Source organism: Quercus lobata, chromosome 6, assembly GCF_001633185.2.
Source record: "Quercus lobata isolate SW786 chromosome 6, ValleyOak3.0 Primary Assembly, whole genome shotgun sequence".
Taxonomy (NCBI): domain Eukaryota; kingdom Viridiplantae; phylum Streptophyta; class Magnoliopsida; order Fagales; family Fagaceae; genus Quercus; species Quercus lobata.
Genome location: NC_044909.1, coordinates 46,617,695 through 46,639,738, shown reverse-complemented (window position 1 = coordinate 46,639,738; position 22,044 = coordinate 46,617,695). Strand labels below are relative to the sequence as shown.

The 22,044-nt window shown below is 36.0% G+C and overlaps 1 protein-coding gene across 10 annotated transcripts; it reads left to right on the top strand.

The window, feature by feature from the left end:
- The first annotated feature begins 8,522 nt into the window (after positions 1-8,522).
- Positions 8,523-21,524, top strand: LOC115994127 (TMV resistance protein N-like). Of its 10 annotated transcripts, none has more exons than XM_031118163.1 (11): positions 8,523-9,090; positions 11,433-12,546; positions 12,667-12,948; positions 13,043-13,903; positions 14,015-14,658; positions 15,296-15,598; positions 18,263-18,456; positions 19,381-19,573; positions 20,393-20,464; positions 20,823-20,964; positions 21,054-21,524. In XM_031118163.1, the coding sequence occupies exons 1-5, from the start codon at positions 8,606-8,608 to the stop codon at positions 14,189-14,191; spliced, it is 2,919 nt and encodes a 972-aa protein (XP_030974023.1). In that variant the 5' UTR covers positions 8,523-8,605; the 3' UTR covers positions 14,192-14,658; positions 15,296-15,598; positions 18,263-18,456; positions 19,381-19,573; positions 20,393-20,464; positions 20,823-20,964; positions 21,054-21,524. The 10 variants fall into 10 exon arrangements, with proteins under 10 accessions (XP_030974023.1, XP_030974020.1, XP_030974027.1 ...); XM_031118160.1 differs by adding an exon at positions 17,327-17,384 and having other exon boundaries at positions 19,381-20,464; XM_031118167.1 differs by having other exon boundaries at positions 11,433-12,540; positions 19,381-20,464.
- The last annotated feature ends 520 nt before the right edge of the window (positions 21,525-22,044 follow it).

Here is a 22,044-nt window from a genome sequence, read left to right as displayed (position 1 = left end):
TTTTGGTAAATAAAAATGGGGGTTAACTAAGTTACGCCAGTCCCAGATAGGGCACTTAAGTTAAAACCCGTTAACCAACCCTTATAGATGCCTATTAATGAAGAATTGCTGGCAGCGAGACTTAAACTTAGGAGGGTTAGATGAAGTGCTCGAGCCTTAGCAAAACACTCTTACTATAGCTTCTCATACCTAAATTTAGGTAGTACCATATACCTTTATTTTTTAAAAACTGCAACCCAATTGCCAAAACAAGACATCAATAAATGTCTTCTCTTCCCCTCCCTTTGTTTCACTTTGAGGCATAAGTAGAGATAATTTCTTAATACTCAATCTTTTTTATATTTTCTTCCTCACATGTTTCTATGTCAATCTTTAGTTGTTCAAAATTGGAATACTCTTTTACACTAGAATTTGTGTATATGTTTCTAAAAAAAAAATTGTGTATATTTCAATGGGTCATTTTGTATATAGAAATACAAAGAAAGAACACTTTTTTCCCCTTTTACTAAGTAACTTTACGTTTCCTTTTATTTTTATGAGTTGCCCTTAGTATTTGGTTTTAATTTGGTTTGGATCTCATGCAAACTCTTCAGTATCATCCTTAATTGTAATCATTATCTTTTTTTTTTTTTTTTTTGATAGAAGCCGTGTATTGCCTAATATTTGTATAGGTAATAGGTAGCTTTTTTTTTTTTCTTTTTCTTTTTCTTTGCCTTAAACTTAATTTTGAGACGCATCTTCAATTTCCTCTTTCAATTCAGTTTTAGTCTTAGATTTTTATGATTGTTGCCTTGATGTTGATGATTAGATCATTGAGCTTCAGTGTGGTTAGGTTTTTTATGCTGGAGAGGTTACTTCTCCCGTTCTCCCTACTCCGTAATCATCTGGAAACAAATTTTTTTGAAGCACAAGGTAGTAGGTACAACAACCACGTTTGATGCAGGGTACAAGCAATTGAAACTTGAAACATGTTTTATGTTTTTTAATATAACAAAGATTATTTATGGGCCTGGTTTTTCTTTAGATATTTCTTTCAACTTTCTATTTTCTAAGTGGAAAGAGTGCTAATCAAGACAGTGCCCAGGTTTTTTGTCTTCGTTGTTTTTTTTTTTTTTTTTTTTTTTTTGAGAATACTTCGTTGGATTGCATACATTAATTAGTGCCCAGGTTTATTGACTTTGTCATCTGTATACTCTTAGTGTAATAATTGTTTTGTTATTAGTGATAATTGTGATGAGTATTATGCGTTTGTGAGTGAAATTATTTTTTCATCACACCCGTAAGTTTTTTTTTGTGATTGAAAAATGTAGTAATCCAAAATTATAATGGATGCAAATTATTAACCCTTACCCAAAAAAAAAAAAAAAAAAAGAGTTTCTGAGAACACGATATAAAAGGGTTATTATGTACAACATTGTCCTAGCAATGTAAATTTAACATTGTAAACTAAAAAAATATGTACAACATTGTACAAGGAGAGGGGAGAGTGCCATTTTTGAAAAATCTCACTAACTATAGATTATGTGAATGTGTTGTTTTTGAAGGCTAATTTATACCACTCGGAGTAAAATTCCATGCAAATTGGATTTTTTTTTTTTTTTTTTTTTTAATATACAGAACAATGCTTCAAGATAAAACTATAGTATTGACCATCATGTTGGGCACAATTCCACACACCAAGATTCAAGATAAGGAGAATCAAAATGATTTGTTCTTACTTGAGAGAGATAATCAATTTGGGTGGGAGAGTCTAGGTCAAATCAAACTATCTGAGGGAGAAAAAGAAGCTAACGAGATAGATGAACAAAGTTTACAAATTCTCACTAAAAAAATTAACATGACTACATATTTTGAAAATCTAACTTTTTTTTTTTTTTTAAATCTAACCATTGGATTGCATGTTCTTTATGTTCTTAACATGCATGTCAAAATTCATTCAAATGGGATATTATTTACTGTGGGGCCCAAATGATCTATGGGCCAGGCCCATCTACCCAGGGAGAATCCGGAGGCCCAAGCCGAGGAGGGCTATGGTCCAAGCTCGACGAAATAGCCTTTGGATACCGCCGAGGACAGCTCAACCCTCGGCAGATCCAAAGTCCCCCCAAAGAAGAAATAAGGGTAAAGACGGTATAGGACTGAAACTTGGAAGAAAGATCTAAAATATCAAGGGAAAGCTGCTGTTACTGCCATTTAATGCTCTGAACCTGACAGAGCCGCAGTCTTTAGCTTTTACAACCACCCCCAACGACTTTGAATATGGGCTGATGGGACAAGTATCAATTTTGGAAAGATTGACCCTATACGTGGACGAAGGACAATAAACGCAGGCGAATATAAAAGGAAAAGGAAGTAACCTAAGGGAGGGGTTGGGAAAAATGGCCAGAAACCAGAGCCTCCCAACCCACCTCCAGGAGAAAGACTCCAGGGGTGAAGGAAAACCGAAACTTGTATGAATACCGCGAAAAACCCACCGCCTATCGATCAAGGCCTAGCCTTCCAAACCCACGCTCTACAAATGATATTGTTAGGGGCCTTTTCACGCGCGAACCCGACACTGTTACGGTCCGCCACGAATCGCGTCCTTACAATTGGCGCCGTCTGTGGGAAGGGCTTGTGTGTTGGTATAGGAAGTGGGTCGGTAGAGTTTCTTCGTTATATCTAACCGCTGGTTATGAAATTCTAGTATAAAGTTCCGTTAGGAACTACGTTTCTTAATTAGGGGCTTGGTTGAGGAGCTAACTCCCTTAAGGTCAAGGTCCCCCGTAAAGAGCAAACTAGGCACTTTGTAACGTTAACTGTATGGATAAACTCTAGGGGCTTGGCTGAAGAGCAAACTCCCCTAAGGCCAAGATCCCGCACAAAGAGAAAACTAGGTTTTGGACAGAACCAAGGCATTGCATGGTCCTCGGACCCAAGCCTCAGGGGAAACCAACTACCTGGATGTAATGAAAACTAGGTTTTGGACAGAACCAAGGCATTGCATGGTCCACCGGACTCAAGCCTCTGGGGAAACCAACTACCTGGATGTGGAAAACTAGGTTTTGGACAGAACCAAGGCATTGCATGGTCCTCGGACCCAAGCCTCATGGGGAAACCAACTACTGGATGTGGAAAACTAGGTTTTGGACAGAACCAAGGCATTGCATGGTCCTCGAACCAAGCCTAGGGGAAACCAACTACCTGGATGAAAAACTAGGTTTTGGACAGAACCAAGGCATTGCATGGTCCACGGACCCAAGCCTCAGGGGAAACCAACTACCTGGATGTGAAAACTAGGTTTTGGACAAGAACCAAGGCATTGCATGGTCCACGGACTCAAGCCTCTGGGGAAACCAACACCTGGATGTGGGAAAACTAGGTTTGGACTTGCATGACCCAGGGAAACCAACCTGGATGTGGCATTGCATGGTCCTCGGACCAAGCCTCTGGGGAAACCAACCTGGATTGGAAAAAACTAGGTTTTGGACAGAACCAAGCATTGCATGGTCAAGGTCCTCCTCATGGGGACCAAGGGGGAAACCAACTATGTGGAAAACTAGGTTTTGGACAGAACCAAGGCATTGCATGGTCCGGACCCAAGCCTCAGGGGAAACCAACTACCTGGATGTAATGAAAACTAGGTTTTGGACAGAACCAAGGCATTGCATGGTCCTCGGACCCAAGCCTCAGGGGAAACCAACTACCTGGATGTAATGAAAACTAGTTTTTGGACAGAACCAAGGCATTGCATGGTCCTCGGACCCAAGCCTCAGGGGAAACCAACTACCTGGATGAGGAACCAACTGTTTAAAGAAAAAACTATGGCCCGTAAACCTCGAAATCCCTCCGAAGAGAACTCCGTGTTAGCAGACGGGTTAATACCTTGATTGCGCGGATTCCTCGGTCTACCCTCGGACCCCCAGTATCAAAGGGGTTGATGCGATACGGTGCAACATATTACCCCAAAAGCACAGCCAAAGTCCCTCGCTACTTAGCTACCCTTTCAGACGAATTATTTAGAGATTATCGTTCTCGGACATTGGTCTAGCATGCATCACGTAGTACTCAGCGCTTATCCCGGTTAGTTCCAAGAATTTAACTTATTGAAAGTTACCATTGTTGTACTTGATAATATTTGTGAGTTTAAATTAGTAGGAACCTGTGTTAAAGCATTTTTTCTGCCTGGAATATCCTTAAGGGCAAGCTTGCATTTAATATTCATGCATAAAGTAGTTGTTACGGAGAAGAAAGATATGTATGGAGAAATAGACACATATTTTATTAAGACAAAGGAACAGTACAGTGTACAATGAAAAGCTGAAACAAGCTTACACTAAAGCTGACTACATAGGTAAAGGAAAATACAAGCGAGTGGAGATAAGGCCGTGGGGACAGCTCAGAGGAGAGGTTGGCTACTGCGCCGAGTTATTGTCTAAGGAAACCATTCCTCCATGCTTTAGCACGCTCGTAACTCAGGCAGCAAAAGAACCTGACCTCAGGCTAACACCATCTACAGAAAAGGTGCAGGGAGCCGGAAGTTGGGAAGCCCCCGCAAAAATCTGCCTACCACAAAGTAGACAGTGCTGATGGTGGAAATCCCTTTTTCTGACATACCAAAAATCTGGCATGACCAGAACCTGCTTCGGATTTTGACTAAAAGAGGGAGGAATACCATCTTCCCTCTATCAAGACGGAGGACTGGCTTGAATCTGTGCCATCCTTGTCCATACCATATCACCTTGAGGATTCGGTGCCTCTGAAGCGCGCGGAGACCTTTCAGCCCTATCCAAGCCTCAAACATCTTGCTTTGGGGCAGTGGCACTAGGAAGAGGGATCGCGGATATCGAAGAAGTATAGTTCTGAAGGGAACGGGAGAGTTCATATGCAAGTGAGGTGATCCCCTATCCCATTTATACCCAGAAGTAAACCGGTGGCATTTAATTCGCGCAGCGTCCCAAGGAACGCTACAGACAAAACGTCTCTGGCTCGATTTCCAACGTCGTCTGCAACCCTGAGATTAAAGGAGTCTCGAGAAGGTGCACCTCGAACATTGGGACGCCAAAAGGTACCGCGTGATCAAAGGTTACGGTAACACCTCTTAGTTTGTGGGCCCAGTAAATCCGCGGCCCAGGCCCATTCAGCATATGGGCCCAGGGACAGAACCAAGGCCTTGCATGGTCCTCGGACTCAAGCCTATGGGGAAACCAAGTACGAAGAATTATAAAAATTACAAGTTTTTGGACAGAACCAAGGCCTTGCATGGTCCTCGGACTCAAGCCTATGGGGAAACCAAGTACGAAGAATTATAAAAATTACAAGTTTTTGGACAGAACCAAGGCCTTGCATGGTCCTCGGACTCAAGCCTATGGGGAAACCAAGTACGAAGAATTATAAAAATTACAAGTTTTTGGACAGAACCAAGGCCTTGCATGGTCCTCGGACTCAAGCCTATGGGGAAACCAAGTACGAAGAATTATAAAAATTACAGGTTTTGGACAGAACCAAGGCTTTGTATGGTCCTCGGACCCAAGCCAATGAGGAAACCAAATACTTGGGTAAGAAAAGGTTTGAATCCCACAAGAAGGGTTACTTGATAAAAATGTCAGGTCACTTCATCCACGGCTTAAACACCATAAAAAGTTAAGGCCAATAAAGGTGTAAGGAAGGGGCTGGAACGCCCCAGCACTTAGTCATATAAGAAGGCCGCTCATATGGTGGGTGCCATATCTTCAAATGGTTATTCCTTACATGACATCAAGCCTTCGCTTTTCACCTCGGCTAGCATGGGGTAAGTATTACTCTTCATTGATCGGGCTTATTAGGCCAAGCATTTCTATTAAAGTTATGGCGACGTCTTTTTATTATCAAGTCTTTTGGTCTTAGACGTCATTGATTTAGATGCTATATAATCGTGCCAAGCAGCATTTGTAGATCTAAAAAAAAAAAGACATAGGAACAAAATATGCGAAATAAGGTAGACAACAACCTTTATTAATATGAAAAATTGCTACAACATACAAAAAGGGGCTCAAACGAGCCTATACAAAATGTGAACTGCCTAAGCAACCATTACATCTGTAGTACAGAAAAGTAAACTGTCAAGCGTCTTTTAAACTCGTCTTCAAAGTTTCTCCAATCTCCGCCTCATTGCTGCTCATACTAAGAGAGGGACTCACTTTAAAAAAGAGAATGAATGAAGAAGAAGGAAATAGTAAGGAAGAAATCAATGACGAAGATGGAGGGAATGAATAAAGAAGATGGAAGACATGAGTAAAGAAGGAGGAGAAGAGGAGAGAAGAAATGAAAAGAAAGAAAAGGAGCAAAAGAGGGAGAAGAGAAAGCACCAGGTCGGAACTGGTGCTGGGAAGACTATAAGGAGAGGGCGGGGGAGGGCACCAGGGAGCAAAAGAGGGAGAAACAGAAGCACTTAGCCCCTGCCTCAGCCCTGACTCCTAACACGCCGGTGCCATATTAGGTACGCTCGTGAGGAGCCGGATGGTAACGATCTTGGGTGTTCTCGACTCAGCCACGTTGAAAGTTTGATGTGACGAGTCCCTGCTTCGGATTTTGACTGAAAGAAGGATGAGGTTGATTTTGAGTCTTCGCCATCCTTGTCCCGATCGAGCCATGACGAGCTTCATCGGAACGTGGCGTTTTTGGGAGGGGTGGGGCTTTTGCATCGCTCGTTATTATGTTAAAGTGTATCACGATTTAGTTTGTGAACCAGTGGATAAAATGAGCCCTAGGGGAGGCCAAGTATTTCAAATCTCAGAAGGATGAAAAGGGATTCTTTGCAAAAACAATAACCTCCTCCTTTCCTTCTTATACAGAGGGTGGAGCGGGAGACATTTAATAGGTTCAGATCTCCAAAGGAATCTGCCAACACAAACATGCCGGTTCCGCTTCTCCACCCCATCAAAACAAACCGCCAAATTAAAATAGTCTCGTAAATAGTGGTCATTAAAAGCACGTTTTGGAATACCCAAACGATAAGAACACGTCAAGCGCGAAATCAAAAAACCGTCTCATAGACCGGTGCATTTCTTGGACAGATGAAGAGCCGCCAGCATTATTAATAGGCCAAATTGATTGGGCCGTAAGACGAGGTTGGACATCACCAAAACCCCCCTTTCCAACCAAGAGGTTGGACAGCCGGGTTTTGAGGGGCTATTGTGGGGCCCAAATGATCTATGGGCCAGGCCGATCTACCCAGGGAGAATCCGGAGGCCCAAGCCGAGGAGGGCTATGGTCCAAGCTCGACGAAATAGCCTTTGGATACCGCCGAGGACAGCTCAACCCTCGGCAGATCCAAAGTCCCCCCAAAGAAGAAATAAGGGTAAAGACGGTATAGGACTGAAACTTGGAAGAAAGATCTAAAATATCAAGGGAAAGCTGCTGTTACTGCCATTTAATGCTCTGAACCTGACAGAGCCGCAGTCTTTAGCTTTTACAACCACCCCCAACGACTTTGAATATGGGCTGATGGGACAAGTATCAATTTTGGAAAGATTGACCCTATACGTGGACGAAGGACAATAAACGCAGGCGAATATAAAAGGAAAAGGAAGTAACCTAAGGGAGGGGTTGGGAAAAATGGCCAGAAACCAGAGCCTCCCAACCCACCTCCAGGAGAAAGACTCCAGGGGTGAAGGAAAACCGAAACTTGTATGAATACCGCGAAAAACCCACCGCCTATCGATCAAGGCCTAGCCTTCCAAACCCACGCTCTACAAATGATATTGTTAGGGGCCTTTTCACGCGCGAACCCGACACTGTTACGGTCCGCCACGAATCGCGTCCTTACATTTACTATTAAATCTATAAACTTATTTTTTATATATAATTTAGTACTAGAAACAAATACAAATTTAAATATGTGATTGATAATATAGTTATTGATCTTTGATCTTCGTAAAATTTTGCAAGCATAAATGGTATAATAAAAAAAATGTACTTTTATGATAGATTTGTTAAAATTCACATCCCATGAAAAGATATAGAAAATTTGTAGTCATTGGCTACAAACTAATTTGTAGGCAAACTTTGTTCTTTATAAATCAATAAAATAAACTTAAAAAGCTTGAATCTTTCAATTTCAAGAATTATTTGTATACAGTTAGCAAAGCATAATTTTACAAAATTATAAAAGAGATCAAGTGATCAAAATAAGAGAAGACAGCATAAATTTTCCTTTTGTTTTGAAGGACCCTGCAATGGGAATAAACCAGCAAGCTTGAACCAAGCACTTTACTATAGGATTTAAATCAAAATACCCTAATTATGGCTTCAATGTCATATGACGTGGCTAACTATGGCTTTAGTGCTTTTACTTTTTAGCACTTTCTTAGTTTCTTTCGGTGTTGCTCAAAGCATATACCTTCCCACTTTGGATTTGAAAACTGAAAACGCGTGGGATCGTCGGTCATTTGTAGGGACACTGCCAGTCAAGGAACGAAGGTTCGTGTAAAGACTAAATAGGAGTTTTTACTTTTATGGACACTGCCATTCATATGTTATGCTTTCTTCACTCATATCTCTTTTAATTTCCATTTTTACTCACATCTTTCTTTCATTCTCTTCTTCTCCCTCCATATTTTCTCAATTCTTTGACTCATAGATTCCAATGGCTCTGCAAATCAACGAAGGAGGCTCTTGTTCTTCCACAGCCCGATTCATCTATGATGTTTTCTTGAGCTTTAGAGGTGAAGATACTCGCTATAATTTTACTGGTCATTTATATCAGGCTTTATGTGACAAAGGTTTTAACACCTTCATTGATGATAATCTTCAAAGAGGAGAAGAAATGTCAACGGAGCTTCTCAAAGCGATAGAATTGTCAATGATTTCGATTGTCGTATTTTCTGAAAATTTTGCATCTTCAACTTGGTGTTTGAATGAGCTTGTCAAAATTCTTGAGGGTAAGAATTATGGCCAATTAGTTCTACCTGTTTTTTATAAAGTAAATCCATCAGACGTACGTAAACAAGAGGGAAAGTTTGGGATTGCACTAACTGAACATGAAGAAAAACATAACAAAGATAAGGTTCAAAGTTGGAGGGCAGCTTTAACCAAAGCAACTTATTTGGCTGGATTCTCTTACAAGGATGGGTATGTATCTATTACTACTTTTTTGCCTTCTTGTAGTATAAAACTTTAATAGTTTTGTTATCACCATTTAATTCCAAATAATCAAAGGATTTGCATTGCATACTCAAAGTTAGTACATGGTAAAATTTCAAATTCATCATGCGTAGGTAGAAGAATATTGATTTCTAAATTAACACAGAATGATATAGGGCCTATTTGGTAGAGGAGTTTGAATAGTATTATTTGTAATTTTTTGAAATACATGTGGGTGAAAAAGTATGTGGAAATATGTGTAATATTGTTTGAAAATTGAAAATGAGTGTTTAAAATGCCCTACCAAATGGGGCCATATACTTCTAGAAGGGTAAATGATTTCACCTTACAATGATATGTCCATGTACTAAATAGGAAATAAACAAGAGAGACTAGAGAAACATTGGATCCACTTTAGATTGCCTCTTCTATGCTGCTTCCTTTCTCCATATAGATTTTGATTCGGTTTTTTGAGAAGCTAAGAGAGGGGAAACGTCACAATCACATCCATAATCACTTGCCAAACAAAATTTTCAGAATAAGATATTTTTTATAAATAAATAATAATAAAAATTGTCACGACTCGCAATCCAAATGAATTCCACATTTTCAACCATGACCAACATGTCAATACCAAGCTTAAGACTGATGTTAATATGAACCAAAGTAAACCTGTGAACAAAAAATCGTCTATTTGTTAGTTGATAAATAGCTAATCTAATATCTCTCTACAAATAATAACAAACATCATCAATTTGGAATATACCACAAGTTCACACACTAAAATCCCCTATTACATCAAAAGTTCCAACGCTCAACTGTTGATTTATATATACAAACACCTCTACAAAGTTGAGCGCAAAACTACTAAAATGGAAAGTAAAAACTAAATGAAAATAAAACTAGCTCTTATGAAGCTCAACTAATTAAGGCTCCAGCAACTACTCTATTGCATAAAACCTGCTCACCGATTTTCTATTTTTATTTTTTTAAAGTAGGTAAGCTAACAGAGCTCAATAAAAGGGGTTAGGTGGTATGAGTTATAAAGAATGCATAAATACATGAAAATTAAAAAATTTTCTTAATACGTGAATACGCTTAGAGATAAACTTCTTTGAGCATGCACACACAATTTTTCATTTGCTTTATAATTTAAAAAAAAAAAAAAAAAATCTTTAGATAGCTTTAAAAAATAATTTGTATACTTTCTCTAAGCATTATCTACTGAAATAACCTTAGTCTTGAAAACTTCTTAGCGTCATAAGAATCTCATCATAATCATTCTTCCATGATTTAACATCACAAAACATGTTTCCTCAATTGTTAGTAATTGAATAATTAGTAATTTCCTTTATCATAACATGAAACACAATTACTCTTAGGGGGCATTTGGTTCACTATTATGCACCCTTGATATGATGCATACATTACAATAATATGATATTAAGATTTTTGGTTTATTTTACTTTTTCTAACACTACCATAATTTAAAATTACAAAATATATCACATCATATTAATCTTATCACCTTCCTAAATAATTTAATGTTGTATTCTTGTGTTGAGATTACATTAATTTAAAATTATAATAACGTAATATTATGGCATAATGTAATATCACAGCAAACCAAACACCCCCTTAATATTACTTTTGTTACTCACTTACTATTTATATATATAACTTGTAATCCCATAGACAAGTGGATTTACATTGTACACTCAAAATTAGCACATGTTAAAACTTCAAATTCGTCATTCATAAGTAAATGCGCATTCATATCTAAATTAATATATAAAGGATATAAACTTCAAGGTAATCAATGTACTGAGTAGGAAATAAACAAGAGGTAACCCATAGATCTAGTCTAGATTGCCTCCTCTTTGCTGATTCCCTTTCTGTTTACATTTTGATATGGTTTTTGAAATATTGCCATACTGGGAAGGAGAGAAAATCTCATAATCGCATCCTTAATTGCTTACCAAGCAACAATTTGAGAATAAGACAATAAATAAATAAATAAATAGACATTAGTATAGAGGAAAATGTTGAGAACAAATTCTAGAAAAAAGGAAAAAGAGTGAAAAGTGGGAGGTAGCATGTCATAAGTTGAGTGCTTAATTTAATTGAGGAAAAAGTTTAGGAACAACTTTTACTACAACTATAAAGGTTTGATTGTGGGTGATGTAGAAAAGTGGTAGATTCATATGAAAGTGAGTGTCCACCACTAACAATTAGGAGATGACCAAAATTCATATGAATATATATATTATAGTATAGATTTTTGTATAGTCTAACACATCAAATGCTTCTTATTCTTTTATGCTTGGCAGGTACTTTGAATCCGAAACTCAGTTTATCAAAAAAATTATAAAAGAGATATCAAGTACCGCATCAAAGAGGACACAACTATTTGTCGCTAAATATCCAGTTGGAATAGATTCTCGTGTGGAGGAGATAGAATTGCTTTTGGATACAAAATCAAATGGTGTTCACATGCTTGGGATTCATGGTCTTGGGGGAGTAGGTAAAACTACAATTGCAAAAGCTGTTTATAATAAAAATTTTGATCATTTTGATAGGAGCTGCTTTCTAGAGAATGTTAAAGAAAAGTCAAGGACAACCAATGACATAATCCAACTACAAGAGACACTTCTTTTTAAGATATTACAGGACACATATTTAAAGGTGGACAATGTTCCCGAAGGAATTGAAGTGATAATGGATAGGCTTTGTCATACAAGGCTTCTTTTAATTCTTGATGACGTGGATGAATCGAACCAGATAGAAAATTTGCTTGGAAGATGTGATTGGTTTAGTTCAGGAAGTAGAATTATTATAACAACAAGAGACATGCAAGTGCTAACCACTCTTGGAAAAGCTCATCTAGTTTATGAGGTTAAGGAATTGAATCAAAGTGAAGCTCAAAAACTCTTCAACCTGCACACCTTCCAAATGAATAAACCAGGGGAAGACTATTCAAAAGTTGCTGAGCAAATTATACATTATGCCAATGGTCTTCCATTAGCACTAAAAGTAATAGGTTCTGATTTGTGTGGAAAAAGTATACATGAATGGGAAGATGCATTAGAAAAGTACAAAAACATTCCTCACCAAAAAATTCAAGAAAGTCTCAAAATAAGTTATGATGGATTGGAAAAAACTGAAAAGGATATTTTTCTCCATATTGCTTGTTTTTTCAAGGGATTTAAGAAGGATTACATTACAAATATACTAGAAACTTGCAATTTATATCCACGTTATGGTATTCGCAAACTTAAAGATAAGTGTCTCATAACTGATCAATGTGGCATATTGTGGATGCATGACTTGTTACAACAAATGGGCATGGAAATCGTTCAACAAGAATCTGAAAACCCTGAAAATCGTAGCAGGATATGGTGTTATAAGGATGCTTATGAAGTGCTAACTGAAAATACGGTACAAGTTCTTTTACTTCACTCTTCCTTTTTCCAAAAATTTTTTTGTTTAAAATTTCAAAATTTTTGTACTTTTTTAAAAGAATTATATAATCGAACTTATTTGTTTTATTCTTTGTTCAATTAGGGGACTGATAAAATTCAAGCAATGATATTGCACTCGCCTGAACCAGTAACCATGAAATTGCAGGGTGAACCTTTTGAAAGGATGAAAAATCTTAAATTTCTTTTAGTTGAAAATGTACACATTTTTTGTGAAGAATTTCAATATCTTCCTAATGGGTTACGGTTACTTGAATGGCATAAATTTCCTTTTTCCTCCTGGCCTTCTAAATATTGTCCTCAAAAGCTTGTTGCACTCAACATGAGTTGGAGTAGTGGCATTAGAATGGAGAAAATATTCAAGCAGGTATGATTATTAGTATTTATGAATTATAATTTCTTAAAACTCTTTTAAATGTTGGCCAAAACTAAATTTTGATTATTATTTTTTTAATCTGCAGGGTTTCCAATTTAATATTTTAAAACATATGAAACTTGAGAGTGACTCCATTACAGAATTACCCAAATTGTGTGTCCCAAGCCTAGAGACATTGGACCTCTCTTATTGTGGTGAATTAGTTACGGTTCATGAATTGTGTGCCCCAAACCTAGTGGAATTGATCCTTGATTGTTGTTATAAATTAGTTACGGTTCATAAGTCCGTTGGATTTCTTGATAGGCTACGGAAATGGCACCTCGGCGACTGTGAGAGTCTTCAAAATCTTCCAAACAACCTCAGGTTGAAATCGCTCGAAGACTTTTATCTTCGTGATTGCTCTATGCTTGAGAAATTCCCCAATATTCATCAAGAAATGAAATGTTTAAAGAGGTTAGATTTATATCAGAGTGGCATCAGAGAGTTGCCTTCATCAATCGGGTATCTTACTCAGCTTAATGAATTATTTTTAAATTGTTGCCACAACCTGAGGGATCTTCCAGACAGCATCTACAAATTGCAAATGCTTCGCGGCTTCCATTTTGATAGTGCCAAATTGAGACCACCGTGTAATTCTTTTGATGGTCTTTCCGAATATGGGTTTCTAAGCTTATATGAACTGAGATTCAGTGGATATCGTGGAATCAAATTAGAATTTTTGATGAAGCCCAATTACTTTCCCGTATTGAGACTTCTAGATCTAGCTAGCACTGATATTGTTAGCATCCCTGAAAGCCTATACAGATTTACTACGTTAGAAACCCTTTTTATAGATCATTGCCAGCAGCTACAACAAATTTTTGGGCTTCCACAATCTTTAAGAATTTTACTTGCAGAGAACTGTCCGTCATTAGATGCACAATCCTCAAGCAGATTATTGGATCAGGTCTCTCTTTTTCAAGTTATAATAAAAAATAAAAAATAAAACAATTTTTTTTTTTTTTTTTTTTAACTTTCTTTCTTAATTTAATTCGTTGAATTTGCTAATTATATGCAGACTGGAGAAATTATATGTAAAGGAGAAAGAAGCGTATATGTGTATCCAAGGTGGTTGAATCCCAAGCTTCAAAGTAGAGATTTGTTCCGTCAGGATGTTAACGATAGGCATTGTTTTATGGTACCGTATACAGAGATTCCAAGGTGGTTGAATTCCAAGCATCAAAAAAGTGTTTGAAATTCCATATCATTCTGTGTTGGTCGCAAATTTCCAAATGTTTTTGCCGTCTATTTCGCTTTTGGACTGGAGAAGCATCCATTACCCTCCTATATGGTTGAAGTAAATGTTTACCTCTCCATTAATGGTTTTGAAAAAGTTTGGATTGATTGCATTACCCTAAATCGTTATGCTTCTAATACATTGGGGATATGTTCTAGAGCACATCTCAAATTGCAGATGCTGTTGGATGAATCAAATCCATCTGATTACAATCACGTTGAGGTTACATATGAATGGGCCAAAGAGACAGATCGCAACAACCCTCCTTGTGAGATTAGAAGGTGGGGGGTCAAAGTAGAATGTATCTGTTGTCCTCAAATGATGGCCCTTACCCTGGATGACAATGATTCTGACTCCGATCTGATTCTACCATTAAAGAAGAGGAGAAAATATTGATTGAATTCGGGAAATATATATATGCCAAGGTTTGTCTCCTTCTTTAGTTGCAGTGTAGCATTTGCCCTTAATTATATCTTCTCTCCTTTATTTTTTATTGATGTTATCCTCTCCAGTACGGTTGAAATTGAAGGAAAATACATCTTAATTAAAAGAGATTGCGGAAACTAGAAAGTAGGATGGTATTAAATTCTAGGTTGATCCATTTATGCATTTAGCATTTCATGTATGAATTAGTAATTACTGAGATCTCTAATCTGGTGCAAAAACAATTGATCTTATTAGAATTCTTTGTTATATTGTTTTGGTTGGACCTTTTTATTTCTCACTTGGGCATGCTATTTTACAGCTTTTACTATGAAATGGAATGTTTACTTTTTAATTGATTATTTGATTGCGAGATTGAAAATTGAATGAGACAAACCAAGCCGAGTGCTGTGTGATATCCTTCAACTAACTAGGCTTTGTTGCATTACTTGGCCTCTGTAACAGCCAAATTTTTGTTGCTTGTTGAAGTGTACCCAAGTTCTTTTCCATGAATTTTATGCAATCCTTTAAGTGTATTTAATCGTATCATTTATTTAAGTTTACAGCATCTCATAAAAATTGATTAAGTGCTTGAGGGAAAAAAAAAGACCCAACTGATAAAGTATTGATTCCTAACAGGATACACCAGAGCATATGACTATAAGTTTTTTTCTGTATGACGAAGTAAAGAGTTTAATCAAGCATATAATGGAGATGGGGTTACTATAATTGTTATGAGGAGTTTGATATGGGTTCATCTTCAATGGGACTTACTTTGTTGACAATGATTCTGACTCCAATCTGACTTCACCATCAAAAAAGAGCAGAACATAATATTTGGATTTGAAAGAAATATGCCTCCATCTGAGCATAGCCTTGAAACTATTCTCTCCTTTGTTGTTTCCTTTTGAGTGTTCGACTTCTTTTGCATTTTATGACAAGGTTTGTCTCCTTCTTTACTTCCGTTGTTTCATTTGCCCTTGTTATTTTATTTTCACCTCTATTTTTATTGATGATACCTCTCTGGTACAGTTGGAATTGATGGATAATAAATCTTAATCAAAAGAGTTTGTGGAAAGTAGGATGATATCAATTTCAAGGTTGATCCATTTATGAATTTATCATTTCATGCATGATATGAATTACTGACATCTCTAATCTGGTGCAACAGCAATTTATCTTCTAAGAATTCTTTGTTATATGGTTTTTAGACCTTCTTTTTTCACTTAAGCATGATATTTTATACCTCTTACTATGAATGAAATGTGTATTTTTATTGATTGTTGGATTGGAAAACTGAATGAGCTAAACCCAAGTTTAGTGCTCTATGAAATCCTTCAACTAATTAGGCTTTGTTGTATTACTTAGACTTTGGCCTCTGTAACAGTGGAGTTTTTGTAGCTTCAGAAGTGTACCGAGTTCTTTTCCAGGAATTAATGCAACTTTTTGAAAGTGGATTTAATCATATTTTCTAAAAGGGTACACTAGAACCTATGAATAAAAGGTTTTTGACTGTACTAAGAAGTTTGAGTAGATCATGCATATGATGGAGTTACCAGATTTGTTATGTCTGATTTGGGCATTAGCCCTTCAAATTGTAAAAGACAATTTGAATTGAGCAAGGAATATATATATATATATATATATATATTTTGATTAGTAAACTGAGCAAGGAATATTATTGCATGAATTGGCCTAAGTTTGTTTTCCTTTGTATGAGAGCTTTCTCATTAATAAGAGTAGGTCTCAGTTCAAGAGTGGCTTAGTTAATCAGACTTTTGCTGCTACGCTTAGGCACTCCAGCTAGTTTCTATGCATTGTAAGTCATGTGATTATTCAATGTTGCTTCACTTTTGATGCTTGTTTAATGTGTAATGGAAATGTGAACTCCTGGTTCCTTTTATTTTGCTGTTGAATTATCATTTTTAAACAACCAATTTTGGCCCTGATTTGAATGCGACTTCTTCTCTATTATATCTTCCAGTTGGCAATTAACTACATGTAAAATACACCTTAAATTAAAAGGATACAATTTATTAAATAAAAATTTACTTGAAAAAAAATCAAATAAAAGTAAACATGAGAGGAAGAATAATATGAGTCCCTTACTTATCAAAGAAACAATAATATGAGTCCCTTAACATATGTGAATGTAAAGACATTTGAGCTCAGAGAAACAAACTACAAACTCAAGATGTGTATAATCTTCATTGCACTTCCTAGTTTCTAACCAAGGTTTGAAATGGTGAGAAGTGTATAAACCATCCTTCTTATTGATTAACCTTTCAAGTCTACAATGCTCTAGATTGCCCAAGTATTTATTGGTGTTTAAAGTAAATAATAGGGAAATGTCTAGCAAACCATTTGTGCTGTTACACTGAGTTGGGGGGTTTTTGCTTTGAACCTTTCAAGTCTATGATACTTTACTAGGTTGGTAGGTCATTTAAGACAGGCTAGCCAAAAATTAAGTTACTAAATTTCCTAGAGTTTCTTTATATATAAACCAGAGGTATTTCTTTGTAATTTTTTTTTCTGTTAATTGGTAGTATTTGAATTAATAAGGATGGCTGCGCCACAACTTCTTCACTATTGGGATAGCTACTATGTCTGCTAATGAGTCTCCTTTGTCCTCAAATTTGTGTGCCTAAAATTGATCTTTCTGTCCTTCAGGATCCTTTTGAATGTATTTTATGTTGATGTACTTCATGCTTATGCAATCGGTACAACTGTAAGTCTTTGTTCTATGATATGTGATGTGCTTATTTTTGAGACATTAGAATGAATCTCTATACCTGAAAAGAAAAGGTTTTTATTATTATTATCAACTGTGAACATGATTTCGATCCTTTGGAAAAATAAAGTTATGTATCTTGGATATCTTATAGATCCACCAACTTATTCAAATTCTTGGGAGGTAATCTAGATGCCATGGACACCCATTTCATCTCTTTCCTGCGTACATATCTTTCGAAATAAATTAATTGGAATTCTTCTAATTTCCCAAATAGTTTAGTTGAAGCTTAGTTTGATTATGGTTGATTCAATTACTGTGTAGTTTAATTATAGTAAATTTCTAAGAATTTGTGGCCTATCTTACTAATTTCACTTCAAGTATTTGATCTATACAAAACATTGATGTGTGGTTTCTTAATTGTATTACCTTGAGAATTCACCTTGTTATTGGAATACCTAGTACAAAAGTAGTTAAACAATGGTTATGAGTAAAATAGTAATGATCTTGTATCCAGCATAAACAATGTGTGTGCCTTTTACCATCTTGTACATAAAAACAGTGTGGAGAAGATGTCACTTATGGAAATTCCATATTTTTTATTACTTCTCCTTTGTTTTTCTTTTTCCCTTTTTGTTGATTTTGTTCATGTTGTATCCAATGGTTGGTTTAAAATATCAAGCATTTATAATGTTAATTTTGCATGTTAGTATTGCCTTCTTGATAATACTCATACATATTATTTAATTATTTTAGACAATTTCATGTTATTTTGTGAGACTATACTATTTTGTATGAATGTTTTTTTTATTTGCACTATTCATAAATGATTGCTCATTAAATGCCATTTAAAAATTTCTTATCATGTTTACCAGGCTATGGTAGGATAGGTTTAATTAGCACTAGTTTCAACTTGGAAGAATTTCCATGCAAGGGGTCAAAGATTCTAGTTTCCTGTCAAGTTTTACTGTTGCAATTATGCAAGCATTGTCCACTGTGATACAGAAGTCTTCGAGCTTCAGCTAATAATTTTTCTGGTTCCACAGTTCTTAACCTCCTACTGAGCCAGGTAAAGCCTTATATCCAAGTAACTCGTTTTTTGTTTAAATAAATAAATTTATCTCTAGATGGCTGTTCTCCTTGGTGGTTAAACTTTCTAACTTGCTTAACATTAATTATCTCTCCCATAAAATTTTGTTCACTTAGAAGAAACAAATTTTAGGAAAGATGCATTAAGTGTCACCACAATTATCTTTCTCATCCTTGCTTCTACTTTTAGATTTGAACAAAATATGCAACATCTCATGCAACTAATGTATTGACAAACGCTATATTTGTCCCTAACTTTTACAAGGGACAAATCAAATGTACTACCTCATCTGAAAATGGAAATGTTGACCATTAACACAACATGGAAGCTGTATATTAGTTCTCTTATTTCTTATCAATACTTTCCCTAAATCTATGTTAAGGCCATGACTTATGGTGGTAATGTATTTAGGTCAGGTCATTGATTGGAAACATCAAAATGTGCAAGGAATGCATATATTGGCATATTAGAAATTTGTCTTTAGATTTTAGCATCAATGAGTTCATCCAAAATTATGCCTTTGACAGCCACTCACCTCCAAACATTAACTTAATTGATCTCACTCTCACATACACACATGTCCTATTTTTTTTTGACATTGGTACCTTGTTAGTATTATGGTGGCACTCTTCCTATAAATTGATGGTCAATTACTTAATCCTATGCCAAAACTTTGTAGACAAGCTTTTCTTTCCTACCATGAGAATAGAATTTTCTTTCTTGATAAATGCCACAAGGGTGGAATTGCCATCATGCCAAACTACCATTGCCCTTGAGATGCATCACTTGTTTGTAATAAATAATTATATTAGCAAGTTGAATAACCATATATTATTTGAGATGGAGAAAACTTAAGATTTGAGGATAAGAAAAAATACTAATTGACATTTTTTGATTCATCAGTCATTATCATTATAGACAGTACTAAGAAAGATGGAGTGACATAGCGGATGTAGGAAGTAATTGATTGCGTTCTTGTTTGTTCCATGTAGTCGGACACACACGCACACGCACATATATATAGTACTTCCTAGACTTGCTTTACATACTACCAAAGCTGCTCCAAATCCTTGTCATGGACTAAACATGTTGTGAGGTAAGCTGTGGATAGTGCTTCTATGAAGTCCATACTTGTAGAGTTTGTGTTATTTCTTATTTTACCTTTTCATTTTCAGCAAAGGTCATCTGGGCTTTTAAAATGAGGCAGACTAAATTATCTTGAAATTAGCAGGATTTTTTTTCTGATGGTAATGATTTAGAGGAGGAAGTGAGTTTTATAGTCCTTGAAACTTTTTTTTCTTTTAACCACATGATTTGTTCTTTGGGGATTTTGTTTTCAAAAAACTTCCTTCATTCTTGATATTCCCTTTCTTTTTCTAAGTTTGTAATATTTTTCAAGGACAATCCTAGAAGACCTGTCAAATTTCATTATAGTTAAGCATACATACGAGGATTTTGTGTTGTTAACTATCTTAGACCTTCTTGTCCAATATAATGTCTTAGATAGATGTTTGTAGCTTTTTGATCCACTGCATGTTTGGCTAACTTTTCTCCTTTGTTGAACTCTTCTCAATCAGAGTTTTAAATGTCAAGATGATGATACTTTATACTATCCTATGGTGTACCATAAATTTCTAAGATATATCCTCTTCATTATCAACATTTATTTCCTGTAGTTAAAAAAAGAAAAGCTCTACCACAATATTGGTTGATTTTTTTGCTTTATACTTCACTATAAACATGTTAACCATTAGCTATGTGGGGCATGAAAATTGCATCATTTATGACTAAAATTCCTTTTACGTAGACTCAGATATTACAGACTTCTTTCTTTTTCTTTATTTTTATTCGATTGCAATATGATTTTGCAGGGAGTTGGTCCCTTTATGTTAAGAATTGCAATATAATTTTGCAGGTTTGTCTCACTCTCTGCCCCCCGGGCTCTTGGACCCTGAGTGTTTCATGCTCTTGAGTTTTCTATTTGCAGGTAATGCAATGGAAATATGCTAAATTATTACTTCCTAAAGTTTTCTGGCTAGTGAAGCCGTTAAAAGCACTGATGTCGTTGACTTAAGATACCAATAGATTTCGATAAAGACACAACCTTGGAAGTTGGAATTAAAATCTAAAATGTCCATTTAGAATTAGAAGTAATACAATGAGAACTAAGTACCACTAGTGAAGATTGCTGTTGAAAGGAGGAACACAATTGAAATTGTTATGCCTCAGTTGAGAACCTGATTTTCAATTTTTTGATAAGTTGTATTTCTTGATTATTCTTATTAGCTAAAATTTTCAATTACGAAAAATGGAAAGGCTAAAACTGTTATGCCTACAATATGCAGAAGCTCCTCAATGCTTGATGTAATCTTCTATTGAAATTCCCAAGTTAGATGAATTGTCTGATGGTTCAATTGAGAACTCTACTACTCCATAAAGGGCACCTAAATTTGCTACCAGAAAATTTATGGCCACTGATTCTATTCTGTAAGTAAAGTGACACATGCATATCTCTCTCTCTCTCTCTTTCTCTCTCTCTCTTTGTGTTTGTCTGACTGTCTTTTTCTCGTTCACAGTTATGGCAGATAACTCGAGGAATTTGTTGAGCTTCAGGGCTTTGGACTGAAACCGAGCAGCAATTCCCAAGTAGAGCCATGCTTGACTCATGTTTACAGTGGGTCGTAGCATTGGAAAGGAGAAATAATTTTGTAATTATAGGGGTTGGAAAAAACAGAATGAATCATCTTTAGTTTTTGTTGTAGTTAGATTATGATTTTGTCAATTGATAGCTAATTATGATTTTAGGCCAGTTGAATATAAAACTACCCTGATTTTAGTCAATTGATAACTAATGTAGTTGTAGTCTATCATAATATAAGCTTCCACAAATTCAATGACACCATTAGTCTCCCTTTCATGATCTGATTTATCATTCTTTGCGTGAGAATTGTATTTCAAATGTATGCTGTAATGTAATGTGACCTATCATGTTCCTATAGAGCTATAGGAGTTGAAGCAACTTCATAAACATGCTCCAAAATTTTGTACATGCAGCATCTAATGAATGTCTGTTGAGAGCATCTACTTCAATGTTGTTAAGGTCTGCAAATATGTAGTGTAAGGAAGACTTGAGGTTGCATCAAGATATGAAGGATGAAGCTCCAAAAGATTCACTAAAGAGAATACTTGCTGTTTCCAATAAGTTATTGAGGGCATCTAAGTTAAAGGCTGTGATGAATATAAAACTACTCTAATATTTAGCGACCTAAAAATAGAATTTGGAGAGTAATTGTGGCAAGGGTGAGCTTTCTTTAGGTGTAGAACCTATTCCAGATGCTTCTAGCTCAAAGAGCTTGTAGCATGTCCCTTTCCATTCGTTGTGCGAAGTCATCATCAATCACTTTTTCTAGAGGAGGAACAAATGAGTGACTGGTAGCTTGATTAACTAGTACTTTTAGGGCATGTTTGGTACATCAAATGGAGATTACAATTGGAATGGAAATCTTTATTATTGGCAATAAAATGTGTTGTAATGGAATAACTGGTAGCTTTTTCTCTAATATGCAT

Excerpts from the sequence above, each read along its gene's own strand:
- LOC115994127 (XM_031118166.1), top strand. The coding sequence starts at position 8,606 with ATGGCTCTGCAAATCAACGAAGGAGGCTCTTGTTCTTCCACAGCCCGA. Across the intron at positions 12,949-13,042 it reads TGGAGAAAATATTCAAGCAG|GGTTTCCAATTTAATATTTT; the intron begins GTATGATTATTA and ends TTTAATCTGCAG. Across the intron at positions 13,904-14,014 it reads CAAGCAGATTATTGGATCAG|ACTGGAGAAATTATATGTAA; the intron begins GTCTCTCTTTTT and ends AATTATATGCAG.